The 26,502-nt window shown below is 33.2% G+C and overlaps 3 protein-coding genes across 5 annotated transcripts in view; 2 read left to right on the forward strand and 1 right to left on the reverse strand.

Moving 5' to 3' along the window:
* LOC142339396 (uncharacterized) overlaps positions 1-26,502 on the forward strand; it is a 503,522-nt gene that overhangs the window by 234,753 nt on the left and 242,267 nt on the right. The window lies entirely within an intron of this gene.
* On the reverse strand, positions 16,163-19,335 carry LOC142340370 (uncharacterized). The gene is made up of 4 exons (XM_075390946.1): positions 19,332-19,335; positions 17,742-18,456; positions 17,042-17,192; positions 16,163-16,759 (listed from the first exon to the last, which is right to left on the reverse strand). The coding sequence occupies exons 1-4, from the start codon at positions 19,333-19,335 to the stop codon at positions 16,163-16,165; spliced, it is 1,467 nt and encodes a 488-aa protein (XP_075247061.1).
* Positions 19,180-26,502, forward strand: part of LOC142340016 (uncharacterized) — a 139,308-nt gene continuing 131,985 nt past the window's right edge. Inside the window, exon 1 of one of the 2 annotated variants that reach the window (XM_075390413.1) lies at positions 19,180-19,484. In XM_075390413.1, coding sequence (XP_075246528.1) covers positions 19,408-19,484 — 77 coding nt within the window. In that variant the 5' untranslated portion in view covers positions 19,180-19,407. The remainder of the gene's footprint in view (positions 19,485-26,502) is intronic. The other variant, XM_075390412.1, reaches the window with a different exon arrangement.

Genomic DNA, 26,502 nt, shown 5'->3' on the forward strand with positions numbered 1-26,502 from the left:
AAAATAGTAAACGTATAAATATAATTATAATTACACGTTACAGTTTATCACACGTAACAGGTTACAAGTACACGCTACTGTCTTGAGATATTTTTATTTAAATATAATTTGTTATCACTTACTTTACTATTCGTACTGAGATCGCGTGTTATACTGGTTGTATATCAAAGTGGTTAGTTGGAGGTGAATTCTCAACTCAAGGTGATTTTGACTGGTTGGGCGTTTAAAACTGGTTGGTAAAGTATTCGGCTGACGGTGATGTGAGGTGTCGTCTTTGGGTTGTCAGTCGGAGGTCCATTGTCTCAGGTTATTTTAGACAGGTGTTTAATAAGACAAGTTCAAATTTTTGGTGTAATCGGAAGGGAACTTGTCACTAAGTTTAGTGAGAACTACTTACAGTAGTTAGTCGAAGTGGAAATATAAAATTTACCTGAGACCTTTTGAAATATATTGAATCAAAGAAATATATTGAATCAATATATTGAAATATATTGAAATAGATTCAATTAAAGAGAATTGATTACTTTGAACGATGGAATTAAAGTGAACAGTTTGAATTGAGAATGTTCAGGGTTGGAAGTGAAGATATTGATGAAACTGATGTTGGTCAGAGATGGAATTGAGATAGAATGTGTACAGAGATAGATGTGATTTAGATTGAGATAGAATTCAACAGAGATATGATTGAACAGAGATAGAGTTTGAAGAGAGATAGATTTGAGATTTTCGCAAAGATAGTGAGAAGAGAAGTTAACTGAGTAGCAAGGGGCAAAACTGATTTTGTGATTTAGATTGAATCTGATTTTTCCTTTTTTTTCTTAATTCCCAATTAGTGGTTTCGTTTTAATTTTGAATCCTTTTAAGTGATTTTTCCTCTGTCAATTATCGCTTTGAAAAACACGTAATTGAACTTGAACAAGTGAGTGTGTCTTCATTAAGTAGTGTATTTTCAATTTGCGTCTGACTTTGCACTGTTGAATATAGTCTTCCTGTCTGTGATTTGTGGAATAAGTGTGGAATAAGTATTGTTGAACGAGGTCTCTGTGTCTGTTTTTGGTATACTTGAGGCTTCCTGAAGCTGTGAAAATGTATAATTTTTAGGACTGAGTGGTTAATTGCCTCCGTACAAGTGTTTAAAAGAATTGTATGGCTTTAAAAGCATTGTAAGTGGTTAAAAGCATTATACTCTCTTCAGTCAAGCGTCTACTTTAAGGATCTTCCTAATTATTCCTTTTAATCTTCAAGATCTTTAACTGAATCTTTAATGGACTGCGCGTGTAATTTCTGTTCAGAAGATGAAGAATTTTGTTTCCTGACGTGTTTTAGAAGTCTATTACTAGTTTTACAAGTCCTCTTTGGTACAGACTGATTGGTACCTTTCGGTGGTAATTTGGTATTCAAGTGCTTTTTAGCAGGTTGTTGAAATGTGTCTTAATGTACATTTAATGGAAAAGGAATCGTTCTTTGAACTTTGGAAGTGCTTTAAAGTTTAATGGATTTGTGTTTGATAGTTGAATGGATTCAAGTGTTCTTCGGATGGTGAAATGTTAATGGATATTGGGAAGTTAAATAGATTCAAATATGAATTCGAGTAGATAATGGATTCAAGTGGTTTGTGTAGTTAATTGACATTCACTAAGGATGTTTGTCATCTATTTCGTTCATATAGACGAATGTTCATTGTGTATAAATGAACTAGTTATAAATGAGTATGTGTATTATAAATGAACTAGTTATATATTAGTATAACTAGATAAAAATGAGAAGGTGTAGAATGGCGGATGTCAGTCAATTATATGTGTCAAAATGGGTAGGGTATCGTTTGTGAGAACGCGGGAGGGGGAGGGGGTTAAATCAAAATATGTAAACTAGTTAATTGTTTATAACGGATTATTGTTCTAAAAATGTAGTGGTGTATCGTCATGCAAAATAGTTGTGTACGCGTTATATATTGTAGTTGTGTACACGTTCGTTCACGTGTATGTTTACTTATGACTATATAGATGTTTACTGGATAGAGTGCTCACTGAATAGAAAAGTGAATAATTTGAATCTTTATCTACTTCAGGTGTATTGGGTTATCACTATGGATATTCGGACGTGTTATTGGAAATTCCTCGTGGATATTATTTTATTATTGTTTACTGCTTGCTATTTCCTCGCGAAACATCATGTGACTTTTTGCTCTATGGCTTGTTATTGTTGCCATTATTTACCATATTATCAGTGGTTTACTTTCGGCATTAATGTTCTATTTTGAACGTTTACTTGCTTAGTTTAGTAGTTTATTAGTTATACTCGTTTAGTAGTATATTCGTTTAGTTGAATAGTTTATTAGTTTAGTTGAATAGTTTATTAGTTTAGTTGAATATTTTATTAATTTAGTTGAATAGTTTATTAGTTTATTAGTTATACTCGTCTAGTATTTATTATTTTAGTCGAGTTTTATCCACATTTATGAGAGCAGAATTTTGAGTATGTCTCGTTGCATTGTAACATGGTTGCAACATTGTTACAACATCAGTTGGTTGTTATTTGAAAGGTTTTATTTTGAAATGCATTTCCTATTTGTGACCTTTTTTGTTGTTACATTGAAAGGCACATATACGAAGTGCACTTCATACACGTGACCTTTTAAAGCAAGTTGTGCATCCAAATATTATTTCTTTGTATTAGTTTATTATTATTGTAATTAGTTATTACTATAGATTAATTAGTTTAGTTTTATTATTTCGTTGAGTTAGTTTAGTTGTATTGTTAGTTTAGTTGTTTATTAGTTCTTTATTTGTATTGTTAGTTTAGTTGTATTGTTAGTTTACTTGTTTATTAGGTGTTTACTGGTTGTTCGTTTATTAATTATTATTTACTGGTTATTTGTTAACGGTTATTGGTTTAATATTTGATTTGTGTCGAGGTGTGAATATGAACGATGTGAAGGTGAAAATGATGTAAAGATGAGAATGATATGAAGGTGAAAATGATGGTGTGAAGTTATAAAGATGAAGATGAAAATGATGGTGTTTAGAGGAGAATTGGGCAGTGGATAGATACAATGGTAAAAGTTCCCAAAATGAGATTGGTCCCTCAGGTGCCACACGTGTTCCAATCTGATAGTGATCTTTGCTTGTCTTATCAATTTGCTAAAAATGTCTGGATCGTTAAATATCAGCTATGAGCATGACGAGGATGCAGGCGTATCAACAGCTGGTAATAACAATGTTGTTTTTAATGGATAAATTTATACAGATACAGTTTCTGGAAAACTGTTGTGAAACTTTATGAACTCATAAACTATTAATCTGTATAAACTATTATTATTTTTTATTACTCTTTTAATCATTGTTATTTGTTATTTTTGTATTGTATTTATTAATTGAATTTCATTCTTCGTTTTAATTAGTGTCTAATTTTGGGCGTTTGAGACGTATAAACATAAAAATTGTGAAGTGAAAGATTGAAATGAACTTGTCAGGTGGATACGTGGAATGAACTTGTTAGTTGAAATCGTGATGGTGTGGTGCGTTTATAAATGAGTGAAAGGTGTGATTAATGAAGATGAGTTTTTTTTGGACGTGATGGTGAGGTGAAGTAATAGCGAGTTGAATTAGTGATGTGAGAATATTTATGATAGGGAAACGATCATAATGATAAGTATGGGTAATTAGAAGTTGAAATCATCATTCCAAAGTTGAAAGAATGAAAGGTGTACGTAGAAAATGATTGAAAAGAATAGACTGGGACACTGAATAATAGACATTAGCTATTAGAATGATATGTGTACAATGAAAATGTGCAATGAAAAGGTGTGCAATGAAATTGATTGATATGGTTAGAAATATGATTGAATGGTTAGTTCAATGCAATATAGGTGTAATGCAAAGCAACGAATTATAATACTATACACTAGGTGTTGTTTAAAAGGATAATACATACTAGTGAGTATAGAATGGACAAAAGCAGGATGGTGATTAAATATGTACACGAGATTTCAAATGTGTATCCAGAATACGAAATGTGAATGATCGATTGACAAAGCTTAACATAATTTTAAGTTTATTCGATCAATAGGTAGAGCTTTTACAAAACAATTATCGATTAAGGTTTTCACTTTGATTATAAGATTAGGTATTTTAATATTTTTGTATTATTACACTTCTTTTTCTTAGATTATACGGTGTTGTTTTTTCTGAAATTTTGGTATCTAATTTTTGATCTATAAAAATTATTTTTTGTCTCGATGTTTTTATTTATCGTTTTACTCGGTTGTTTCAATATCGGAATGTGATTATCCATTAGATAGTTTTGTAACTCTTCTTTAATATGTTTTTCTTTTGGGTAATATGGGACTATGTGATTTCGGTGAATAGTGATTCTGTCTTTATTCTGATCTTGTAAGATGTATGTTGTAGAGGTTGGTTTTTCAATTATCAAGTATGGTCCTGTTTTCAGAGGGAAAAATTTCTTCGAAACTTTTTCTACTTGTTGTTGGTTCGTTAATAATACAAATTTGTGATTTTTGTAATGAATTAGCTGTTCTAAATCTAGTATTCATTTCATCTGTGATCTTCTTTCGATTTTGTAGGATTCTTTTTTTTTGTCTGATAGTTTTCATTGATTTGGGGAGGGAGAGGGGGTTGGTTAAATTAAAATATGTAAACTAGTTAATTGTTTATAACGGATTATTGTTTTAAAAATGTAGTGATGTATACGTCATAAAATGTAGTTCTGTACGCGTTATATAATGTAGTCGTGTACACGTTTGTTCACGTGCATGTTTACTAATGACTATATAGATGTTTACTGGATAGATTGTTCACTGAATAGAAAAGTGAATAATTTGAATCTTTATCTATTTCAGGTGTATTGTGTTATCACTATGGATATTCTGACGTGTTATTGGAAATTCCTCGTGGATATTCTTTTATTATTGTTTACTGCTTGCTATTTCCTCGCGAAACATCACGTGACTTTTTGCTCTATGGCTTGTTATTGTTGCCATTATTTACCATATTATCAGTGGTTTATTTTCGGCTTTATTGTTCTATTTTGAACGTTTACTTGCTTAGTTTAGTAGTTTATTAGTTATACTCGTTTAGTAGCATATTCGTTTAGTTGAATAGTTTATTAGTTTAGTTGAATAGTTTATTAGTTCAGTTGAATTTTTTATTAATTTAGTTGAATAGTTTATTATTATATTAGTTATACTCTCCTAGTAGTTATTATTTTATTCAAATTTTGTCCGCATTTATCAAAACAGAATTTTTGAGTATGTCACGTTGCATTGTAACGTGGTTGCAACATTGTTACAACATTAGTTGGTTGTTATTTGAATGGTTTTATTTTGAAATGCATTTCCTATTTGTGACCTTTTTTGTTGTTACATTGAAAGGCACATATACGAAGTGCACTTCGTATACGTGACCTTTTAAAGCAAGTTGTGTATCCAAATATTATTTCTTTGTATTAGTTTATTATTATTGTAGTTAGTTATTACTATAGATTAATTAGTTTAGTTTTATTATTTCGTTGAGTTAGTTTAGTTGTATTGTTAGTTTAGTTGTTTATTAGGTCTTTAGTTGTATTGTTAGTTTAGTTGTATTGTTAGTTTAGTTGTTTATTAGGTCTTTGATGGTTGATCGTTTTTTAATTGGTATTTACTGGTTATATGTTAACGGTTATTGGTTTTTTATTTTACTTCTGTCGAGGTGTGAATCTGAACGATGTGAAGGTGAAAATGATGTGAAGATGAGAATGATATGAAGGTGAAAACGATGGTGTGAAAATAAGAAGATGAAGATGAAAATGATGGTGAGAAGATATAAAGATGAAGATGAAAATGATGGTATTTAGAGGAGAATTGGGTAATGGATAGATACAATGGTTCAAGTTCCCAAAATGAGATCGGTCTTTCAGGTGCCACACGTGTTCCAATCTGATAGTGAGCTTTGCTTGTCTTATCAATTTGCTAAAAATGTCTGGATCGTTAAATATCAGCTATGAGCATGAAGAGGATGCACGCGTATTAACAGCTGGTAATAACAATGTTGTTTTCAGTGGATAAATTTATACAAATACAGTTTCTGGAAAACTGTTGTGAAACTTTATGAACTCATAAACCATTAATCTGTATAAACTATTATTATTTGTTTATTACTCTTTTAATCATTGTTATTTGTTATTTGTGTATTGTATTTATTAATTGAATTTCATTCTTCGTTTTAATTAGTGTCTAATTTTGGGCGTTTGAGACGTATAAATAGAAAAATTGTGAAGTGAAAGATTGAAATGAACTTGTCAGGTGGACACGTGGATTGAACTTGTTAGTTGAAATCGTGATGGTGTTGTGCGTTTATAAATGAGTGAAAGGTGTGATTAATCAAGATGAGGTTTTTTTGGACGTGATGGTGTGGTGAAGTAATAGCGAATTGAATTAGTGATGTGAGAATATTTATGATAGGGAAACGATCATAATGATAGGTATGGGTAATTAGAAGTTGAGATCATCATTACAAAATTGAAAGAATGAAAGGTGTACGTAGAAAATGATTGAAAAGAATAGACTGGGACACTGAAAAATAGACATTAGCTATTAGACTGATATGTGTACAATGAAAATGTACAATGAAAAGGTGCACAATGAAAATGATTAATATGGTTAGAAATATAATTGAATGGTTAGTTCAATGCAATATAGGTGTAATGCAAAGCAACGAATTATAATACTATACACTAGGTGTTGTTTAAAAGGATAATACATACTAGTGAGTATAGAATGGACAAAAGCAGGATGGTGATTAAATATGTACACGAGATTTCAAATGTGTATCCAGAATACGAAATGTGAATGATCGATTGACAAAGCTTAACATAATTTTAAGTTTATTCGATCAATAGGTAGAGCTTTTACAAAACAATTATCGATTAAGTTTTTCACTTTGATTATAAGATTAGGTATTTTAATATTTTTGTATTATTACACTTCTTTTTCTTAGATTATACGGTGTTGTTTTTTCTGAAATTTTGGTATCTAATTTTTGATCTATAAAAATTATTTTTTGTCTCGATGTTTTTATTTATCGTTTTACTCGGTTGTTTCAATATCGGAATGTGATTATCCATTAGATAGTTTTGTAACTCTTCTTTAATATGTTTTTCATTTGGGTAATATGGGACTATGTGATTTCGGTGAATAGTGATTCTGTCTTTATTCTGATCTTGTAAGATGTATGTTGTAGCGGTTGATTTTTCAATTATCAAGTATGGTCCTGTTTTCAGAGGGAAAAATTTCTTCGAAACTTTTTCTACTTGTTGTTGGTTCGTTAATAATACAAATTTGTGATTTTTGTAATGAATTAGCTGTTCTAAATCTAGTATTCATTTCATCTGTGATCTTCTTTCAATTTTGTAGAATTCTTGTTATTTTCTGATAGTTTTCATTGAATTGTTTCTCTTTATCCAAGAACAATTTAGCAAATGTTTCTTTATCCAATTTTGCTAATTTTGGGCGACTGAATTGGTGTTCCAGATTTGTATGTGTAGGTTGTGTTTTACAAAGACTACTGTCTGAAGGTTTACAATTTCCGGGTTCATCTGTGGTTGTTCCTAATTTAACTTGTGTTGATTTTCGCGGTTTTTGGTTAAAAACTACTTCATAAGGTGACATTCACAATCTGGTTTGATATTGTGTATTATAAGCGTATGGAAAGAATTTTGCTTTTCGTGACCAATTATTGTATTTCGCATCTACTAATGTTCTTATGAATTGTCCAATAATACGGTTGGTACCTTCTGCAGGACCATTGGTCCGAGGTGCATACCTTGTACTTGGTTTAAACTTAATTTCAAAATTTTTGGATAGGTGATTTAGTTTTGTATTTATGTACTAAGATCCGTTATCTGATCGGAGTTCTTCAGGTAATCCAAATTTCGTAAACCAATGTTCAAGAAATGCGGTGTATGCGTAATGTGCATTATTTCTTGGTGCATACATGATTGTGACAAAGTGTGAGCATGCGTCTACTATTACGAAAAGATATTGATTTCCGTCAGACGGTGGGTTAATTTGTCCTTTGGTATCTATCATTATCATTTCATTGAAGTAGGTTTTTGTAGACGCCAGGTGTTCAGTATTTGCTTTATCATGGTTCTTTGCAAATATTTTATTAGTTTGGAATTTGGAGCAATCTTCTATTAAAATTATTATCCAAGTATGTAGGTTTGGGAAATAGTGAGGGGTAAGCAATTTCGGATGAGTGGTTTTTTCTTTATTTTTATTAGCATCGTCATGAGTGAGGTGTTTTCGTCTATTATTACCGATTTAAATTTTCTATAGTATGCAAGTAGTCCTTTGTTTCCTCTAATTTCATGTGTAACTGAATTTGGTTTAATATTATGTGTTTTCCACACTTTTATTTTATGTAGCACTGGTTCTAGGATTTGTGTTTCTTTATTTTAGGAGGTGATAATCTTCGTGTTTTCATCATAAATGATGTCGTTAATTTTAAATTTTTCAAATTGAGGTTCTGTTGACTTAATATTATTCAGTAAACGAAGGTAGTCGTCATCGTGATGATCAATGTAAGGTCCTTTTTGGTTTCGGTTTATTATAAGGTCGTCTTTTTCAATTATCGGTAATTTCCAGTTTTTTATTTTTGGTTTATTTTTCGGTATTAGGTTTGTTTTTGTTTCATTTTTGAATTTTTCATGTGATATGGGTTGGTATTGATTTTTGTCAATATTAACTTCAAAGAAGTTATTATGAATGTTAGCAAGTAGGGGATAATGTGTTTGATCTGTTTTGTCAACGTTAGTGTAGCATATACTATATTGGCATTCAATATTATTACCAAAAGGTGTTTTTGCGAAGAAGAATTTTATATTTTCGGGAATTACAACTGTGATATCCATTGTTTTTGCGAAGTGCTCTTCGTTGAAGGTTCTACTAAGTAGGTCAGGTAGTGCTAAGTTTTTTCCTTCTGTCCATATATTATGGAGGTTTGGGAATTTCATTAGGATTAGCTGAAACCTATACACTCTATGATTAGTTTTATTTTTCTGGGTGAATAGATATATTATAGGTTTATGATCAGAAAATAATTTTATGGGAAGTTTCGATCCCGTTAACAGGAATTCATATTCAGTCAATGCGAATATTATTGCACTACATTCTCTAATGAGAGTTGATATTCTCATTTTAATAGGTGTAAATAATCTCGAATTCGCTGAGATCAGGTTCATTTTGTTTTCTGTAGGGTGTGTTGTAATAATGCTGCACCTAATCCGGTGTTTGATGCATCGGTTAAGATTTAAAATGGTTTTCTTGCATCAGGCAATGTAATTTCGATGCAGAGAAGTAATTGTCAATAAAACTTAAATTGATTAACTAAAACGAACGTTTTCGAACATTGCGTTCATCGTCATGTTTAAAAAAAATGAAATAATTTACAAAGTATATGAACTTGTCTTTGACTATAATTCTAAGAAATGAGTTAAAATAACATCAAATTTTTGAAATTATTTACAGTTAAAATCACATTTACAACATTTCACTTACACTTATTACACTAAAATCAATTCATTTTATATTCCGGATTTTATGAAAATTCCGGGTATAATGCTTTCTATTCCTGAAAAGGGATTTTTACGTTCATTCCTATCTGTTTTTATTTTTTACATTTTGGGGTTGACAAAATTTCGAATTAACATGTACCAGAATATTTTTTGAATTTCAAAAGTCAAATTTTTGTTTTTGAACTAGTACTTCAATTTCAATTCCCTCCCCCGATATTCATCGCGCGTATTTAATTGCGGTTTCAGATTTTTGATGTAGATTGCTTCTATCGTCATTAGTTTTTCAACCCCGCGACATGCATCAAGAATCTCCCATTTTACGTTATGCGTTGTTCCACAACATTCAACAAGGTGTTGTCCAGAATCCTTCTTTAGATGCTCTGAAATTCTAGTGTCGGCTGGTTTGGCCAACATAGATGGAACTGCATTCATTACATGTAACTTTATATACCACATGGGATTTCAGATTCTTATCAAAAGGTAAGTTTAGGGTGGGCAAGCAAGTTCTTAGCTTTCTTGTTGTGAAAATGATTTGAATATCACACAGTTTTTTCAGTCAACTTGCAAAATTTTGCGTGATCTTTCCTCTGTATTGAACAAAAAACCTAGGTTTAGGCTCCCTATTGTTAAGACTTTTAGCTTTTTTAAGATGGTGTTCATTTTGGGGTGGTTTTGCTGTGATTTTTTCCTTCGCGATTATTTTATCCAACTTCTCATTAACAATACTGGAGGACCACTCCGTTGGGTATTGATTTTCAGTCCAGATCTCTTGATTTTTCTTAAGAGGTACATCAAAGGATTGCCAGTCACTGGTCGCATTAAAAATCCTATGCACAGTCCCTTGAATCACGTTTCTCTTATGTTGTAACGGTGCACAGCTACGGAAATTTAGGATTATGCCGGTATCAGTTGATTTTCGATACCAATGACAGCTGATTTTTCTAGTTGTTTTCTAATTGTAATTTCGAGTTGTTTGGTTATTGTCTGTTTCATTTTTTCAAATACTGTTTGGTGTTCCTTTGTCCATTTAAATTCTGATTCTTTGGGTAATAATTTATAAAGAGCTTGAAGTATTGGTTGCATTCCATAGACATATTTGGCTCAGACGTTTATGGTTCCAAGATATCTCTGTAATGATTTCATACTGTTTGGGGGTACGAGTTTCTGCAATCCTTCTATTCGTGAAGTTAATGGTTTAATTTTCTTGTTTTCTATTATATGTCCGAGAAATTTAATTTTTTTCAACATGAAGTATGTTTTATCAGGCGCTGCTTTAAGGTTTTCTTTTTGCAGTATTTTGTGATATTCTTCCAAGGTTTCGTACATTTGTTCATATGTTGTTGTTTGAATGAAGATATCATCTACGTAGGTGATTACTGTTCCTCTCTTCATCAATGGATACAAGAAATGTGTTAGTATTGATGCGAATTCCACTGGTGCAATGGATATACCATAAAATAGTCGTTTGAAACAGTATTGTTCGTTTCCAATTGTGAAGTGAGTATACTCATTGATTCGTTAACTAAAGGTATTTTGTTATATGCGATGTTCAAATCTGCTTTAGTAAAAATTGTTCCGTTTATTCTGGTTAGTGCTACGTCTACTGGTTTTATAGGCCAATTACATTTAGACTCGTCTATCATACTATTCAGGTATCGTGCATATAAGACGATTTTTAGTGATTCTCCCTTTCTTAAAATAATCACTGGGTTTGTAAATGTATTGCCGGTTGATTGTTGTTCTTTATTGACTGGAGATAATATGTCGTATTTCTTTAGAACGTCGATTAGTTTCTGTATTCTGTCTCTTAGGTGAATAGGTACTTTGCTAACTCTTTGTTTTTTGAAGATAGCGTCTTTTTTCATAGTTAGGTTAAGTTTTACCTTTGTTTTCCAACGTCGAATTTTGTAGTAGCGTATACATTTTTGTATTTCAAGATTATTTCTACTACTTTATCAAATTGTTCTTGAGTCAAGTGTGATTGTTGGAAATCAAACTTTTGTATGAATTCTTTGTCTTTATCGCTGTTTTTGGTTATATTAAACTTACATTTGAAGTTTGGTTTTCTCTCAAATTTTGCAACTTGGTTTATAGTTTCGTGAATTTGGATTTGGAGAATTTCTTTAAAATCGTTTTCATTTTCAGAGGTGAGGTGATATAGTGCTGAGAATAGGTCTGAAGAATTAGTTTGATAAATCTGCATATGGAACACTTTGAATGTTGTATTTTGGTATATGAATACTATTAGTTCAATTTTTAGAATCATTTTGTGTTTATTTTTATTTATTAGGTAAATTTCTGCGAAGTTTTCATTTCCTTTTGTTAGATCTTTAATATCTGTAAATGAGAGGTTGTGATATTTGTTGATCGGTTCAAAGTAATGTAGTGATCCATACAGGATTTTTTCATTGGACTTTTCCATTCTTTCGAATATAGGAATTGGAAATGGTAAACATTTGAGTTCGTGTGGTTCGAAATATTGAGTTTCCTTGTTGTATACAGGGTATACTCTCGAGTAGTAAGGGTATTCTTTGGTTGTATTTTGAAAGAATATGATATCATTCTCAATGTTTGTCGAGGTATTGATTGTTAATTTGTTGGTGTTAGCTTTAATAGTTTCAATGTGCTCTTTATAGAATGGTGTTCCGAGTATATTGTGATTGCAGTGTGTTATATAGAATAATATGTTGAAAGTCGTGTGTGGATTGTGTCTATTATTGGATACCCTTTCTGGTGTCAAGTTTAAATTTATTGTTCCCAAGGTTTGAATTTTTCTGTTATTTGCCGCTGTTAGCGTTTTAGTCGATTTCGTTTGCTGTAAGTGTGGGTTATTATATTTTAGTTAATTCCAAGTGTCTTCATATAGGAGACTTAAAGTTGCTCCTGAATCCAATAGGAAATCAATTTCTAGTATCGGTTTTTGTTTGGTGAATCAGTTTCCAAAATTGTACATTGGTACATTGGTAGTATCCAAGTAGGGTTTGATTCGATGGTGTTTATCGAATTACAAGCGTCTTCCTGTGCACTGTAAAATTTATCTAGGATTTGATGATCTTGATCTGATGAATCTGTCGAATAATGGTATTCAAAAATACCTGGTGGGTCTGTTTCATTATCCCGTTGTTTTTCTTCTATGTTATTTATGCCGTTATTTCTACTTTGTCTTTGGTTTGGTTTCTGTTGATTGCGGTTATCTGAATTATTATTTCGTCCCTAGGTTTGATTTCTGTTACTTGAATGTCTATTTCTATCGTTACTATTGTATCTATTTCCGTTATTGTTGTTGTTATTATTATTTGAATTTATGTTTCTATTGTAAGGTGATCTGGAGTGATATGGTGAACGCAAATTGTTTCTTGAATTACTCCGTTTATTGTAATTTGGTCGGTTATAGTTATTATTACGGTGATAGCTATTGCTGCAATTTCGGTTATTTGAATATTTACTATTATTATTATTGTTTCTATTATAGCTTTGCGATCTGTTGCGGTTATTATTGTCGTATCTCTTCCGAGATCTATTGTTGCTATAAGATCGGTTATTCCTGTATGATCGATTAATACTATATGATCTGCTCAAGTATCTGCTATTATTGTTGTACGACTTATTACTTTGGTTACTTGGGTATCTGCTACTTCTATTAGGTGTTCTGCTTCTATGATTATTATAAATTGGTGAAGTTGGTGGTAGTTGTCTACCAATTACATTGTTAGAGCTAATTTGTCTATTTGGTAGGTTTTGGTTCTTTCGCATATGCCCGTAGAATGATCTTTCTTGTGGTTTTTGTTGTTGTTCTCTTTGTGGTCTCTCGCAATATCTGCCTTTTGTATGTCCGTGAGAACTACAATAACTACAAAATAGTGCAAATTTTGGTCCTCCTTTAAAATTTTTTCTATCATATGTGTTTTTGATTCCAATTAGAACGTTAGAGACTGCATCTTCAAATTGATCAATGTTATATTGATTTAGGTTTTCCGTATTATTACTTATTTCACATATTTCATTAATATCTATTTGTTGATTACTGGTGCTCTGGTTTACTTCATACAATCGTTTGTGATTGTTTGTGATTTTCCTGGTTAAGTCCATCTGATCTTTTTTTCAACTAATGTTTTAATTGGCATTTCAGGTTCGCGTGGTTTTTGTTTATTTTTGGCATGTTTTTTCAAGGCTGCTGGTTAGACTTATATATTATAAAGAAAATACAGTTAATGTCTATGATACAATACAACGTGGTATTAGAGGAGACATGTCTTCAGTGTTAGGTCGATGTCATGTAAAATGTAAAAGTAATTCCTCTGTATAGTGGGAAAGAAAGTTTTTTGAAGTATTTAGATTTCAGCTCATTGTATGCTTCTGCTATGGTGCAAGCTTTACCTACTGGTGAGATTGGTGTTTGTGATAATCTAGTATACACTAGATCTAGCTTTAACACAGAAAAGACAAGTGGAGACATTGATCAATTTACAGACTATCAAAATGAAAAAAAGAACTTAACAGACAAGGTAGACTATGTAATTGATGGAGAGATATTAGATTGGTATTTGGATAATGGAGCTTCGTTCACCGGAGATGAAGTTAGATGAAGTCAAATGATATTACAATTAAGCTAAGGTTAGAGTATAGTAAAAAAATGAATGCTTAAAGCCTTATATTGAGTTTAATATTCAGCGAAGAAAGGAAGCTAAAGCTATGAGAGATAAATTTCGTGATGTATTCTTTAGGTTAATGAATAATGCCTTCTATGGAAAAACAGTAGAAAATGTGTACAATAGACAAGATGTAGAGTTAGTTAATGATGTAGATAGATATATTAAATTAGAAAAAAAAATTAGTTTTAAATATGCTGTAGAGTTTGATGATGATCTAGTGGCTGTGCATAAAACAAGAGGTAATGTTAGGTTAGATAAGTTTAATTATTTTAGTTTTGTTATATTAGAGAAAGCTAAACTGTTTATGTATAAAGCTATAAATGAAAATTTTGAGAAAGAGATAGATTGTAGTTATCATTATACAGATACTGATAGTATAATTCTAAACATAAATGTTCCATTGGATAGTAATATAGAAAAGAAATGAATAAGATAAGTGGTATATTACAATACTCAGAGTTAGGTAAGATGAAAGATGAAATACCTAATGATACTATTATAGAAGCTTGTTTCCTTAAAGCTAATGCATATTGTTACACCTCAGTTAAAGGAGAAGAAGAAAAGAAGTTAAAAGGAATAATTAAGGCTACTATTAGAAACCAAATTTATTTGGAAGATTATACTAATGGTATATATGAAGGTAAAACTTAGTATGTAACTAATTATACTATTGATAGTAAGAAGCGTCATTTAGAAACTAAGAAACAGTATAAGATAGCTATAGATCCATTTGATGATAGAGGCATTAGAGATAGTAATGGTGAACTTAGGTTCTATTGTTAAATTAGATTCTATGAGTCTTAGACTATTATTAAATTATTAAATTAATAAATTATTTTTTTTAAATATTGGAGAGAGAATATGTATAAAATTATTTTTATTATTAATGTTTTTTAAGTAAAATTAACAAGAAATATTAACTTAAGAAAATATTAGTTAAAAAAATGCTAACTTTAATAAATGCAAAATTGGCAAATTTATGAATTGATAGAGGTCGCTCCATGAAGCGGAAGCACTCATATACACATTACTTTCTTCAGTATCGCAAAACATGAAAGATCGCACATGTTGACTAAATTATAAGCAATAGTGAGCAATATAAATGCACGCAAAATTTTCGAAGCAAAATTGCAGACTAGCGAAAAAAAAATTTTGCTTGACCTGTGATTTGACAATGGGTTTGACCTGGTCAGAAAGACTCGTGAAAAGGCTTTTTCTTGACTTATTGCTCTACCGAATTTTGGTCAAACATTTTGGTCGAAGAAAAATCCAGAGCCCAAGTTTGGTCAAGCAAAACTCCAGCTTAACTTTTTGGGTTGAGCAAATGTCCAGAGTGACAAGTGTCAGGTCCAGGTGATTAATAAAGTCTAGCCAAGTCCTTTTCATAGCACCTGTTATCAAAACAACTTAATTTGGGTGGGGGTTATCGTTCGAATGTGCTAATAAAAAAATGTTGTTTGTTATTTTGATTTAGATTAAATATATTAGTTTCCTTTGATTGCGAGTGTTTTGTATGATTGTAATTTGTGTTGTGAGGCTCTTGTCGAAAGTCACTTCCGTTCGTTTTCGACAAAAAAGAAGTCATGTCAGTGACATCCTCGGCCCCAACTGTAGGATCACGAACTGTTGCTGTACTGTATGATATCGGTGTAAAATCAACAAGATAAGACAAGATAGGATAATCGATCGCAAATATAATAATTGGAAAAGGAAGTTTGGGAGGAACCAAATTTATGGGCGACTGAAAGGGACAAAAGGACTGCAAATATGGTAACAATGCTTGACTAAAGATCCCAAAAATTAGACATTTGATGTGAAACTTTGCAATAATGTAACTTTTTGCATCAACTTTTGGAGACGACTTGACTTACAATTCTATACCTTTTCCTATTGAAAACTAAAGTATACATCTGCTCGTGAGAACGAGAACACAAAATAACTCATTTGTTTGTTAAGACTTTGCTTAGCTTGATGAATGGTCTTACTTTCTCGCCATGTGGAGTGTTCAGTTTCACGGAGCGTACTACACCATCTGAACCGGGATGAATTTCTATAACTTTTGCAAGAGGCCAGAGACTTCGTGGCGTGAAGTCTTCAAGCAGCCAAACCAACTCTTTTACCTTGAGGTTTTCAGAAGTTTTGTTCCACTTCGACCTTGTCTGTTGATTAGGGATGTATTCGCAAAGAAATCTCTTCCAAAAATGCGAGGCTAGTTCTTGAGCAGATTTCCATGACCTGGACACGGTGACCTTTTGCGTTTCGAAAAGACCAGGAGGGTAGTTAACTGACGCTCTTCCGAGTAAAAATTGGTTAGGCGTGAGAGGCAGAGGATCGTTAATTTCACTCGTGACATTAGTTAGAGGTCTAGAATTCATATTGGATTCAATCTCACATACCAATGTCCACAAAATATCATCTGAAAGGGTTCTCGACCCAATTACTTTGTACAGAGATAACTTGAATATCTGCACTAGGCGTTCCCAACTTCCACCGAAGTGTGGAGCCGCAGGAGGGTTAAACACCCACTCAGTTTCGACCTGCATCAGATGCAAATGACTTGCAAAATCATGGGAATTTCTAAGGCTTGCAATACTGGATTGCAAAAGAGTTATTTGATCCAACAGAAGATTTTCCGCAATCGGAAAAGATTTTTTTGGTTTTCCTCTACGGCTTATAAAGCGACGGATGCAATTGATTGCTGATTCTGTTGTCAAGTCGACGGCAACTTCTAGATGGACAGCGCATACTACTAAACACGTGAAGAGGAGTATGTTTCTAGGCCTGTTTCTTCCATTTTCTTTAACTGGAAAGAGTCCTACGAAGTCTAAGCCTGTGGTTTGAAAAACTTGATGATTATCTCTTGGTAATTTGAACTCTGGGAGGTCAGCCATTTGGGCGGCAGCTACTTCTTGGATCATACGTCTGCATGGAATGCATTGCCTAACTGTTTGTTTGACTACCGACCTGCACCTAAGAATCCAAAATAAAGTTCCATTAATAAACTTCTAGTTTGTTCTGTGCCACAATGCATGTTTGTTTGGTGAAAATGTTTTACCATTAGTCTAACACTCTGATTATTTCCATCTACGATCAACGGGAAGCGCGCAGTTCCTAGTCTCAGTGCTTTAGACAATCGTCCTCGAGCACGCAAGCGCTGGTTATGATCGACGAATGGCAATAATGATAAAATTCTACTGGCAGATGATACTGCAATACCTTTTCTTAAGTTCGAAATTTCCGATTTAAAATCTTGATGCTGGGCACTTTTTATCAAGTAATTGTACGCTTTTGAATAATGTGCTAGTGACAAAATGGATTCCTTTTTTCTGCATTTATCTGCAAACAAGAAGCAAAGCGCTGCAACTCTAAGTAAACGATTCCAGTTGCTGAAACGCGATATGTCAATTCGGCATTTCAGTTCTTTTATTGGATCTGTCATTATAATTTTAACATGTTGAGCAGAAAGTAAATCCTGTTTCGGTCACGTGTTTTTTTTTAGACAAAAAGGATGGGCCTAACAGCCAACGTGAGTTGACATGCATCTGGTGAATGTTGTAGCCTCGGGTACCATCGTCAGCTGGATTTCTGGTAGACGAAATGTAGAACCAATCTTGGGCAGAGGAAACGTCTAAAATTTTGGCTAGTCTGTTAGCAATGAAGATCCGACGACGAATCTCAGGAGTCCGTAGCCAATACAAAACGGTCGTACTATCAGACCAAAAAACTTGTTTATGGATTTTTATATCCATCTCATCTTTGACAAATTGAGCTAGTTGAGCACCATATACCGCAGCCTGTAATTCCAAATTAGGAATCGTCATCCGTTTTATTGGCGCAACTCTTGCTTTACCAATCACAAATGCGACTGAGACGGATTCGTCAATGTGTTCAATTCGTGGATAACTGACTGCTGATAATGCTAACTCGGATGCATCTGTGAACGTCTGTAGTTCAATCGATGAAATCGGTATCTCGTTTAACAGTTTGCGAGGAAGATGTACATCCTGAAAAGACGAAAGTTCTTTTTTCAGATTCCCGAAATCAGAATTCTCATCGAGCTGTAATGGCTTGTCCCATTTTGGACCGTGGTTCCATGCTGCTTGGAGAACTTTGCGGAATCTTATTGTAAAGGGGGCGATAATTCCTAAGGGATCAAAGATGGAAGCAACAAAACGAAGTAGTTCACGCTGACTCGTTTTGTCATCGAGTTTGATCTTATGGAACAATTTTTGCTCTATAACAGAGCGAAACCAAAAACAGGTAAACCAAAAACAGAGCGCGCGGGTAAATAATAAGATCAATTTTTAAAGACTGTCTTTTGGTCTTTTGGATCTGCTTTCAGTTTGTTGTGATGTTTTTCGAACCCTCTTGATGTTACATTTGGTCTGTATTTGTAAAATTTCTAGATCTTTGGATACTGAAACATCAAAAAAACTCATGGTGCAGATCAATTGTTTCCCATTTCAATCAATTTTTTAGAGCAATACTTAGCTTTTTCGGGGGTTGAATTCGTTGCCTGATGTGGTTGGGCGTCAAAATATGTTATCAAAACATCTTAATTTGGGTGGGGGTTATCGTTCGAATGTGCTAATAAAAAAATGTTGTTTGTTATTCTGATTTAGATTAAATATATTAGTTTCCTTTGATTGCGAGTGTTTTGTATGATTGTGATTTGTGTTGTGAGGCTCTTGTCGAAAGTCACTTCCGTTCGTTTTCGACAAAAAAGAAGTCATGTCAGTGACAGCACCCTTGGTTCCCACATGCCAATCATACCCAATTTTGGTCGAGCGTGGTCTTTTCATAGGTCCAATTCTAGATTTGTGTCTCCTAATTAACTCATAAAAAGTTGATATTATAATCGTTTTATGCCCTATACTTGCCCGTTTCACCTTAGAGTATTCGAATGGTGTGCGGGTACAAAAACTATGCAAACTGGTAAGTCTGGACAAAGTATTTTCAGATGTTTTTTTGCGGATTGACAGCCAGTTACTGCGCTTCAAATAATTATATAAATTCGATAACTTAAATTATTCACGTTAACAGTGTGTCTTCTCTTTATTACAAAAACGAAAACCACAAACACATGCAAAAAATACATTTATACTGTACTCATTATACGCGTTTGTTTATTTACTTGTTCTTAAGAATGCGAGAAAAAAACTACATTGCTGTATTTTAATTTACCATGAGCAGTTTTGACAATTATGATGACTCAAAAGACTTACAACGCAACATCAGGTCCAATTTTGGTAGGAAAGTGGGGTGAGCTAAATCTTGACATCAAATGTAGATAGTATTTTATTCATATCCTAAATTTCAGTTGTTTGAAGACGCAATGAAAAGAAAACAACCCATATATTAACCTGAACTCAAATTAACAGCGACAACTGTTCAGGTAAGTTTGGGTGTTTTTTCAAGTAAATTCACCTGAACTTTTCTAGAGTGAGCCAGTTGGAGAGTATACAGAGTCGAGGTTTTGTGGAAAAAATAATCTAAGAATTGCGGTGAATAGCGCTGAAAACAAATAAGTTTCACCGCAAAGCGCCCGCATCTTTTTGCGATGAATGCGGTGAAAGCGGTGAATTTTTGTACGATTTGCGGTTTTTAGCGGTGAATTTTTCATTTTCACCGCACTCACCGGATTTCTTACAAAAAAGCAACTGACGTACAAGGGTTCGAACCTCTCACCTCCTGCATGTCAACAACTTCTAATAACACCGCGCCATCTGTCACTTACTTCAATGATATTCCCTGGGAATTTAAATGAAATTCAATTAAAAAATGCGTTGAATTTATTAAGATTTGCAGTTTTTGTAAGATTTGAGTTTTTTAGCGGTGAATTGTTTATTTTCACCGCTTAAGCGATGAGCCGCTCTCAACCCGAAGCGGTTAAAATATAAATTTCTCCGCTAAAAAACGCGAATCTTACGAAAATTCACTGCAAAAAAATTACAGTAATTTTTAGCGGTAAAATTTTGTAATTTTTTCACCGCATTCAATGCATTCAACGCATTCAACGCTAAAAATTGCAATTCTTACATCTTTTCATCGCAATGAACGCAAATCTTGCATTTTTGGCAATTTTTAGCGTTGACACATCGACCCGGGCTAAAATTTATACTCAACGACAAAACTTTCTAACTGCTTTTTCTGATAATATCGGGAGATAGGGTAAGCGAATCTTCCATTCAAATAATGACAACGTCCTCTGATACTGCAAAAGAAGATCGAAATTTCTTTTTCATGGCATCAGAATGAAATCTATATTGTGTATTTGAAGACTTTGTCCTCTTTTAAATAGCGCCACTGTATTAGAAGACTCTGTCCTCTTTTAAATAGCGCATGTTTATTTTTCTTAAGTCAGTCCCCAAATAAATTGTACACTTTATGTATACTCTTGACTGCAACTTCTCTATATATCTTGCCGTAATAATTGAAGTTTTACTTCAGTGTTTTCCCGAATCCGTTAGCCCTCTAGACTTACGTAAGTCTGTTTTGCGCGCAGAAATAAGTAGTCCTAGCTCTATTACCCTTAAGGCCGGGAAAATAACTTTAACTAGGTCCACCTTACTGCTGCGACCATTCAGTTAACTGTCTTTAATCATAGAACGATATCATCGGAATTACACGCAAGTTTTGCTTGAAATAATTACGAAACTCAATTTTTACATTATTTTGTGAAGTTGGATTTAGCCACAGGAGACACAATCCTAAAAAAAACGCTTTCACAAAAGTCGAAGGAAAATAATCTCAATTTCGTCACTTTAACCACGAAACAATGAAAACCCAGTTTTCCATCAGATTTCACATAAGACGCAGGACGAATAAACAAAAGGACTAAAGTGAATAAACATGTTTGCACCACTTCTAAACAAAAGCAAAGCTATCAGACAGCAAGAATTAGCTTTTCAAACCGAGAAAAATTGAAGGTTGCCAAATCTCGGAAATGGTCAAAGCTAAAAAATTTTACATGAAGGGACCGAAACTTTGTACAAACCCCGATTTTGGAAAGGGAAACACTGAGCGACCAAAAGGGGCTAGCACACAGTTAGGGTTGACCCAAAGCTATATTCAGACCAAACAAACAGCAAAGCATCAACTATACCATACAATTGGAACTTTACCAAGTTTGATCTCAAACGAAAAAACCAACTAGAATCCAAGACAAATCTATATAACCCCCAATATGCGATTATTACATTACGGAAGAGGCCTAAAATGTAAAGCTTCTTTTCCGGAACTCAAGGAATCAAGATCGATCGCGGAGCGGTTTTTTTCTGATAAAAATACTTTTTCGATAAATAACAATAGTACTCTACATTTGTAAATAACATATCCTCGATTTCATAGATGAACATATTAACAACAGTACTCTACATTTTTAAATAACATATCCACAATTTCATAGATGAGCATATTCTATGAACATTGATCATAAACACCCTAGTGATGAAAAAAATTCAAATCTTGCAAGTTTTGAATCATCTTGCAAGATTCTTGCAAGATTGGATTCCGCTCATCAATAGGGCATAACAGACAAACTTTAAATCAAGGTTAAGCCATTCTGGATATTTCCGAAAAGGCACGGCCCTATCATAAAACGCTTCTCAAGACCATGTTTATATGTAGAATTAAGCCTAAGAACACAGACAGAATTTCAAACCGTGCAGAAATAGAGCACTTTCACGAGTTTTTATGCAAAACTCATCAATTTGAAAACACTCAATATGAAAACTAACTCAATTACTCCCTTATTATGATTTTAAAGACCTAGAAACCTCTACTACTTACCTTCTAGTCTAGTTGAATTCTTCTAACTCTTCTCTATTAATAAAACTCGTCTGTTGCATACACAGTAAAGATACTTGTTGCAGTATAATACTAAAGTGAATAAACATATTTGCACCACTTCTAAACAACAGCAAAGCTATCAGACAGCAAGAATTAGCTTTTCAAACCGAGAAAAATTAGAGGTTGCCAAATCTCGGAAATGGTCAAAGCTAAAAAATTTTACATGAAGGGACCGAGGCTTTGTACAAACCCCTGCTTTGGAAAGGGAAACACTGAGCGACCAAAAGGGGCTAGCACACAGTTAGGATTGACCCGAAGCTATATTCAGACCAAACAAACAGCAAAGCATCAACTATACCATACAATTGGAACTTTACCAAGTTTGATCTCAAACGAAAAAACCAACTAGAATCCAAGATAAATCTATATTACCCCCAATATGCGATTATTATATTACGGAAGAGGCCTAAAATGTAACGCTTCTTTTCCGGAACTCAAAGAATCAAGATCGATCGCGGAGCGGTTTTTTTCTGATAAAAATTCTTTTTCGATAATTAACAATAGTACTCTACATTTTTAAATAACATACCCTCGTTTTCATAGATGAACATATTAACAATAGTACTCTACATTTTTAAATAACATATCCACGATTTCATAGATGAACATATTCTATGAACGTTGATCATAAACACCCTAGTGATGAAAAAATTTCAAATCTTGCAAGTTTTGAATCATCTTGCAAGATTCTTGCAAGATTGGAATCCGCTCATCACTAGGGCATAACAGACAAACTTTAAATCAAGGTTAAGCCATTCCGGATAATTCCGAAAAGGCACGGCCCTATCATAAAACGCTTCTCAAGACCATGTTTATATGTAGAATTAAGCCTAAAAACACAGACAGAATTTCAAACCGTGCAGAAATAGAGCACTTTCACGAGTTTTTATGCAAAACTCACCAATTTGAAAACACTCAATATGAAAACTAACTCAATTACTCCCTTATTATGATTTTAAAGACCTAGAAACCTCTACTACTTACCTTCTAGTCTAGTTGAATTCTTCTAACTCTTCTCTATTAAAAAAACTCGTCTGTTGCATACACAGTAAAGATACTTGTTGCAGTATAATACTAAAGTGAATAAACATGTTTGCACCACTTCTAAACAACAGCAAAGCTATCAGACAGCAAGAATTAGCTTTTCAAACCGAGAAAAATTAGAGGTTGCCAAATCTCGGAAATGGTCAAAGCTAAAAAATTTTACATGAAGGGACCGAAGCTTTGTACAAACCCCTATTTTGGAAAGGGAAACACTGAGCGACCAAAAGGGGCTAGCACACAGTTAGGATTGACCCGAAGCTATATTCAGACCAAACAAACGGCAAAGCATCAACTATACCATACAATTGGAACTTTACCAAGTTTGATCTCAAACGAAAAAACCAACTAGAATCCAAGATAAATCTATATAACCCCCAATATGCGATTATTATATTACGGAAGAGGCCTAAAATGTAAAGCTTCTTTTCCGGAACTCAAAGAATCAAGATCGAACGCGGAGCGGTTTTTTTCTGATAAAAATACTTTTTCGAAGTACCAACCGGATATGGTGATGACCATATTATTGCATCAGGAAAATGATACATTGCTAGAAACTTTTAATCACGAACATTTTCATTTATCCGTTAACTTCTAGCATCCCTCTCTAACAGATATCCAGTCGAACAATTATCGTGTTCATGATACTGATCTGTCTCATACATTGACCATAACTATCTCGTCCTACGAAATAAATGTAGAGTAAAAAAAATTCGCATATATTAGCGAAATGCTAACATTGCCATATTTTCTAAATTATGCGTACGAAATCAACCCCAATTGGAGATTTGGAGCATTAAAGAGTTTTGATCCGTTCAAACGGTATTACTAGTTCCAGCCAAACATTAAGCCCACCAGACCATATCGGTACCGATTGTAGCAATAAATGCCATTGAAAAATTTCACTGCTACCACTTGAACGGAGCTATAAGTAATCAAGGTATCAGAGAGTACACCCATGAAAAAGTATCTAAAAGGGAAACCAAAAAAATAGCTGAAAGTCCAAAAATAATCTCTACGCGAACTCAATTTCGACTTACTACTGAACATATTAGCAGATAAACTTGCGGACAATGACTTTATGAAAAAGTTAACCCTGTTTGATTAAAGGAACCCAAAAGAAATTAAAACAAAATAGTTAAACGAACGTTCTAGGCAACTGAATTCATTTATAAGAATTCCGAACAACTGGATTCATTTATAACATTCGGAAGATATACATAAATCAGACAGTAACCGTTTTTATAATAAGTATAAATTTTTGTATCATTTTTATGTATGTATGACTCCCATTTCTAATTAACAATAGTACTCTACATTTTTAAAAAAACATATCCTCGATTGATTATATCATATTTGAAAGACAGAACTCAAAAAGTAGTTTTCTCGGGAAATGAGTCCGACTGGATTTTACTTAACAAAGGTGTGCCACAAGGGACAGTATTAGGACCAATATTGTTCAACATTTATGTGAATGATCTTCATAGAGCTATTGATAATGACAATTGTCAAGTAATCCAGTACGCCGATGACACTTTTCTCTATTCTTCTCATACTAATGAAAATATAGCCAGAAGTTATTTGGAAAAAAATATTGAAAAACTATGTTATTACTTCCAATCACATCAATTAATGATGAACAATAAGAAGACAGAATATATCGTGTTTGCTCCATCAAAAAAGCACGAACTCCGTCTTATCTCAATGTTAACGATGTGAACATAGGAGAATCGTCGTCGGTAAGATATCTAGGAATAATATTAGACAACAAATTAAACTTCAAAGAAGAGATCAAAAGAATACTCTCCAGAATGGCGTGCAGCATCAAAATCTTGAAAGATATAAGGAACTGTTTTCCCATAAAAACTAGAGTAACACTATTGAACGCGCTTGTTTTAAGTCACATTCAATACTCATCTCTTATGCTTGTTGGTATCAAAAATCTCATGATAACATTAGAAAAACAACTTAATTGGGGAATAAAAGCGTGTCTCAAAAGAAAAAAGTATGATCGCTCGACTGATTTAAAAATAAAAAAACAGAATCATGCCTGTTGAATTCCTTCTCAAATATCGATGTATGGTATTTTTCTTGAAATATGTTAGGAAACAATTACCAGCTTTTAGTAACAACAATGTATTGCAAACTTCCAATTATAAACAGAATGCGAGAACGGGAAAAATTTATCCGGCTATGAAAAGTAATTCGGAATTCCTCGATAAATCATTGATGCTGCAAGCCATGATATTGTACAATGAATTTCCATATGAACAAAGACAAAAACTCGATAAGGTTGAAAGAATTCTATTTCAAGAAATATCTGAAGGACCCAAAGGCATTGGAATACAGAGATTTGTTGAGGAACCTTTTTTAAGTTTTCATTGTTTTTAGTTTCCTTATTATCCAATATTTTTTTTTATGTTTTTAGTATTCCAAACGTTGTAAATAAAATATATTCTTATTGTTTTATGTATTTTAGAATTTGTACATTGCCATTTTGTTGACACTTTTAAGGTGTGTAACATTTTGGAATTCAATGTTTTCTTTTTTTTTCTATGAACGTTGATCATGAACACCCTAGTGATAAAAAAATTTCAAATCTTGCAAGTTTTGAATCATCTTGCAAGATTCTTGCAAGATTTGAATCCGCTCATCACTAGGGCATAACAGACAAACTTTAAATCAAGGTTAAGCCATTATGGATATTTCCGAAAAGGCACGGCCCTATCATAAAATGCTTCTCAAGACCATGTTTATATGTAGAATTAAGCCTAAGAACACAGACAGACTTTCAAACCGTGCACAAATAGAGCCCTCTCACGAGTTTTTAAGCAAAACTCAGCAATTTGAAAACACTCAATATGAAAACTACCTCAATTACTCACTTACTATGATTTTAAAGACCTAGAAATCTCTACTACTTACCTTCTAGTCTAGTTGAATTCTTGTAACTCTTCTCTATTAAAAAAGTCGTCTGTTGCTTACACAGTAAAGACATACTTGTTGCAGTATAATACTGCTACTCACAAAATTAGAGAAAGAACAAAACTGTCCCGGGTTGAGGTCGTGGAAGTATGAACCAGACGATCCAGGCACAAAACACCCATGACTCGACAGTCCAGACGATAATTGGAGCATGAATCGAAACTCCGGGAAATTGTACGAAACTGTTCGAAATTGTGCGAAATAGCGCGAACAATCAGAAATTGTTCGACAGTGGTTCGACAAACCAGACAGTGCGAAACTGCGCGACAGTGAGTCAATACACCAGACAATAACAGAATACTTAACACACTGGGACACGCAGACACGCATGACACACCACACACACATACACACACATAAACAATTCACCCACACCACACACGCACACACACACACGTACGCA

This window comes from Convolutriloba macropyga, chromosome 5 (assembly GCF_964194025.1).
Source record: "Convolutriloba macropyga chromosome 5, txConMacr16.3, whole genome shotgun sequence".
In the NCBI taxonomy this organism is placed as follows: Eukaryota; Metazoa; Xenacoelomorpha; order Acoela; family Convolutidae; genus Convolutriloba; species Convolutriloba macropyga.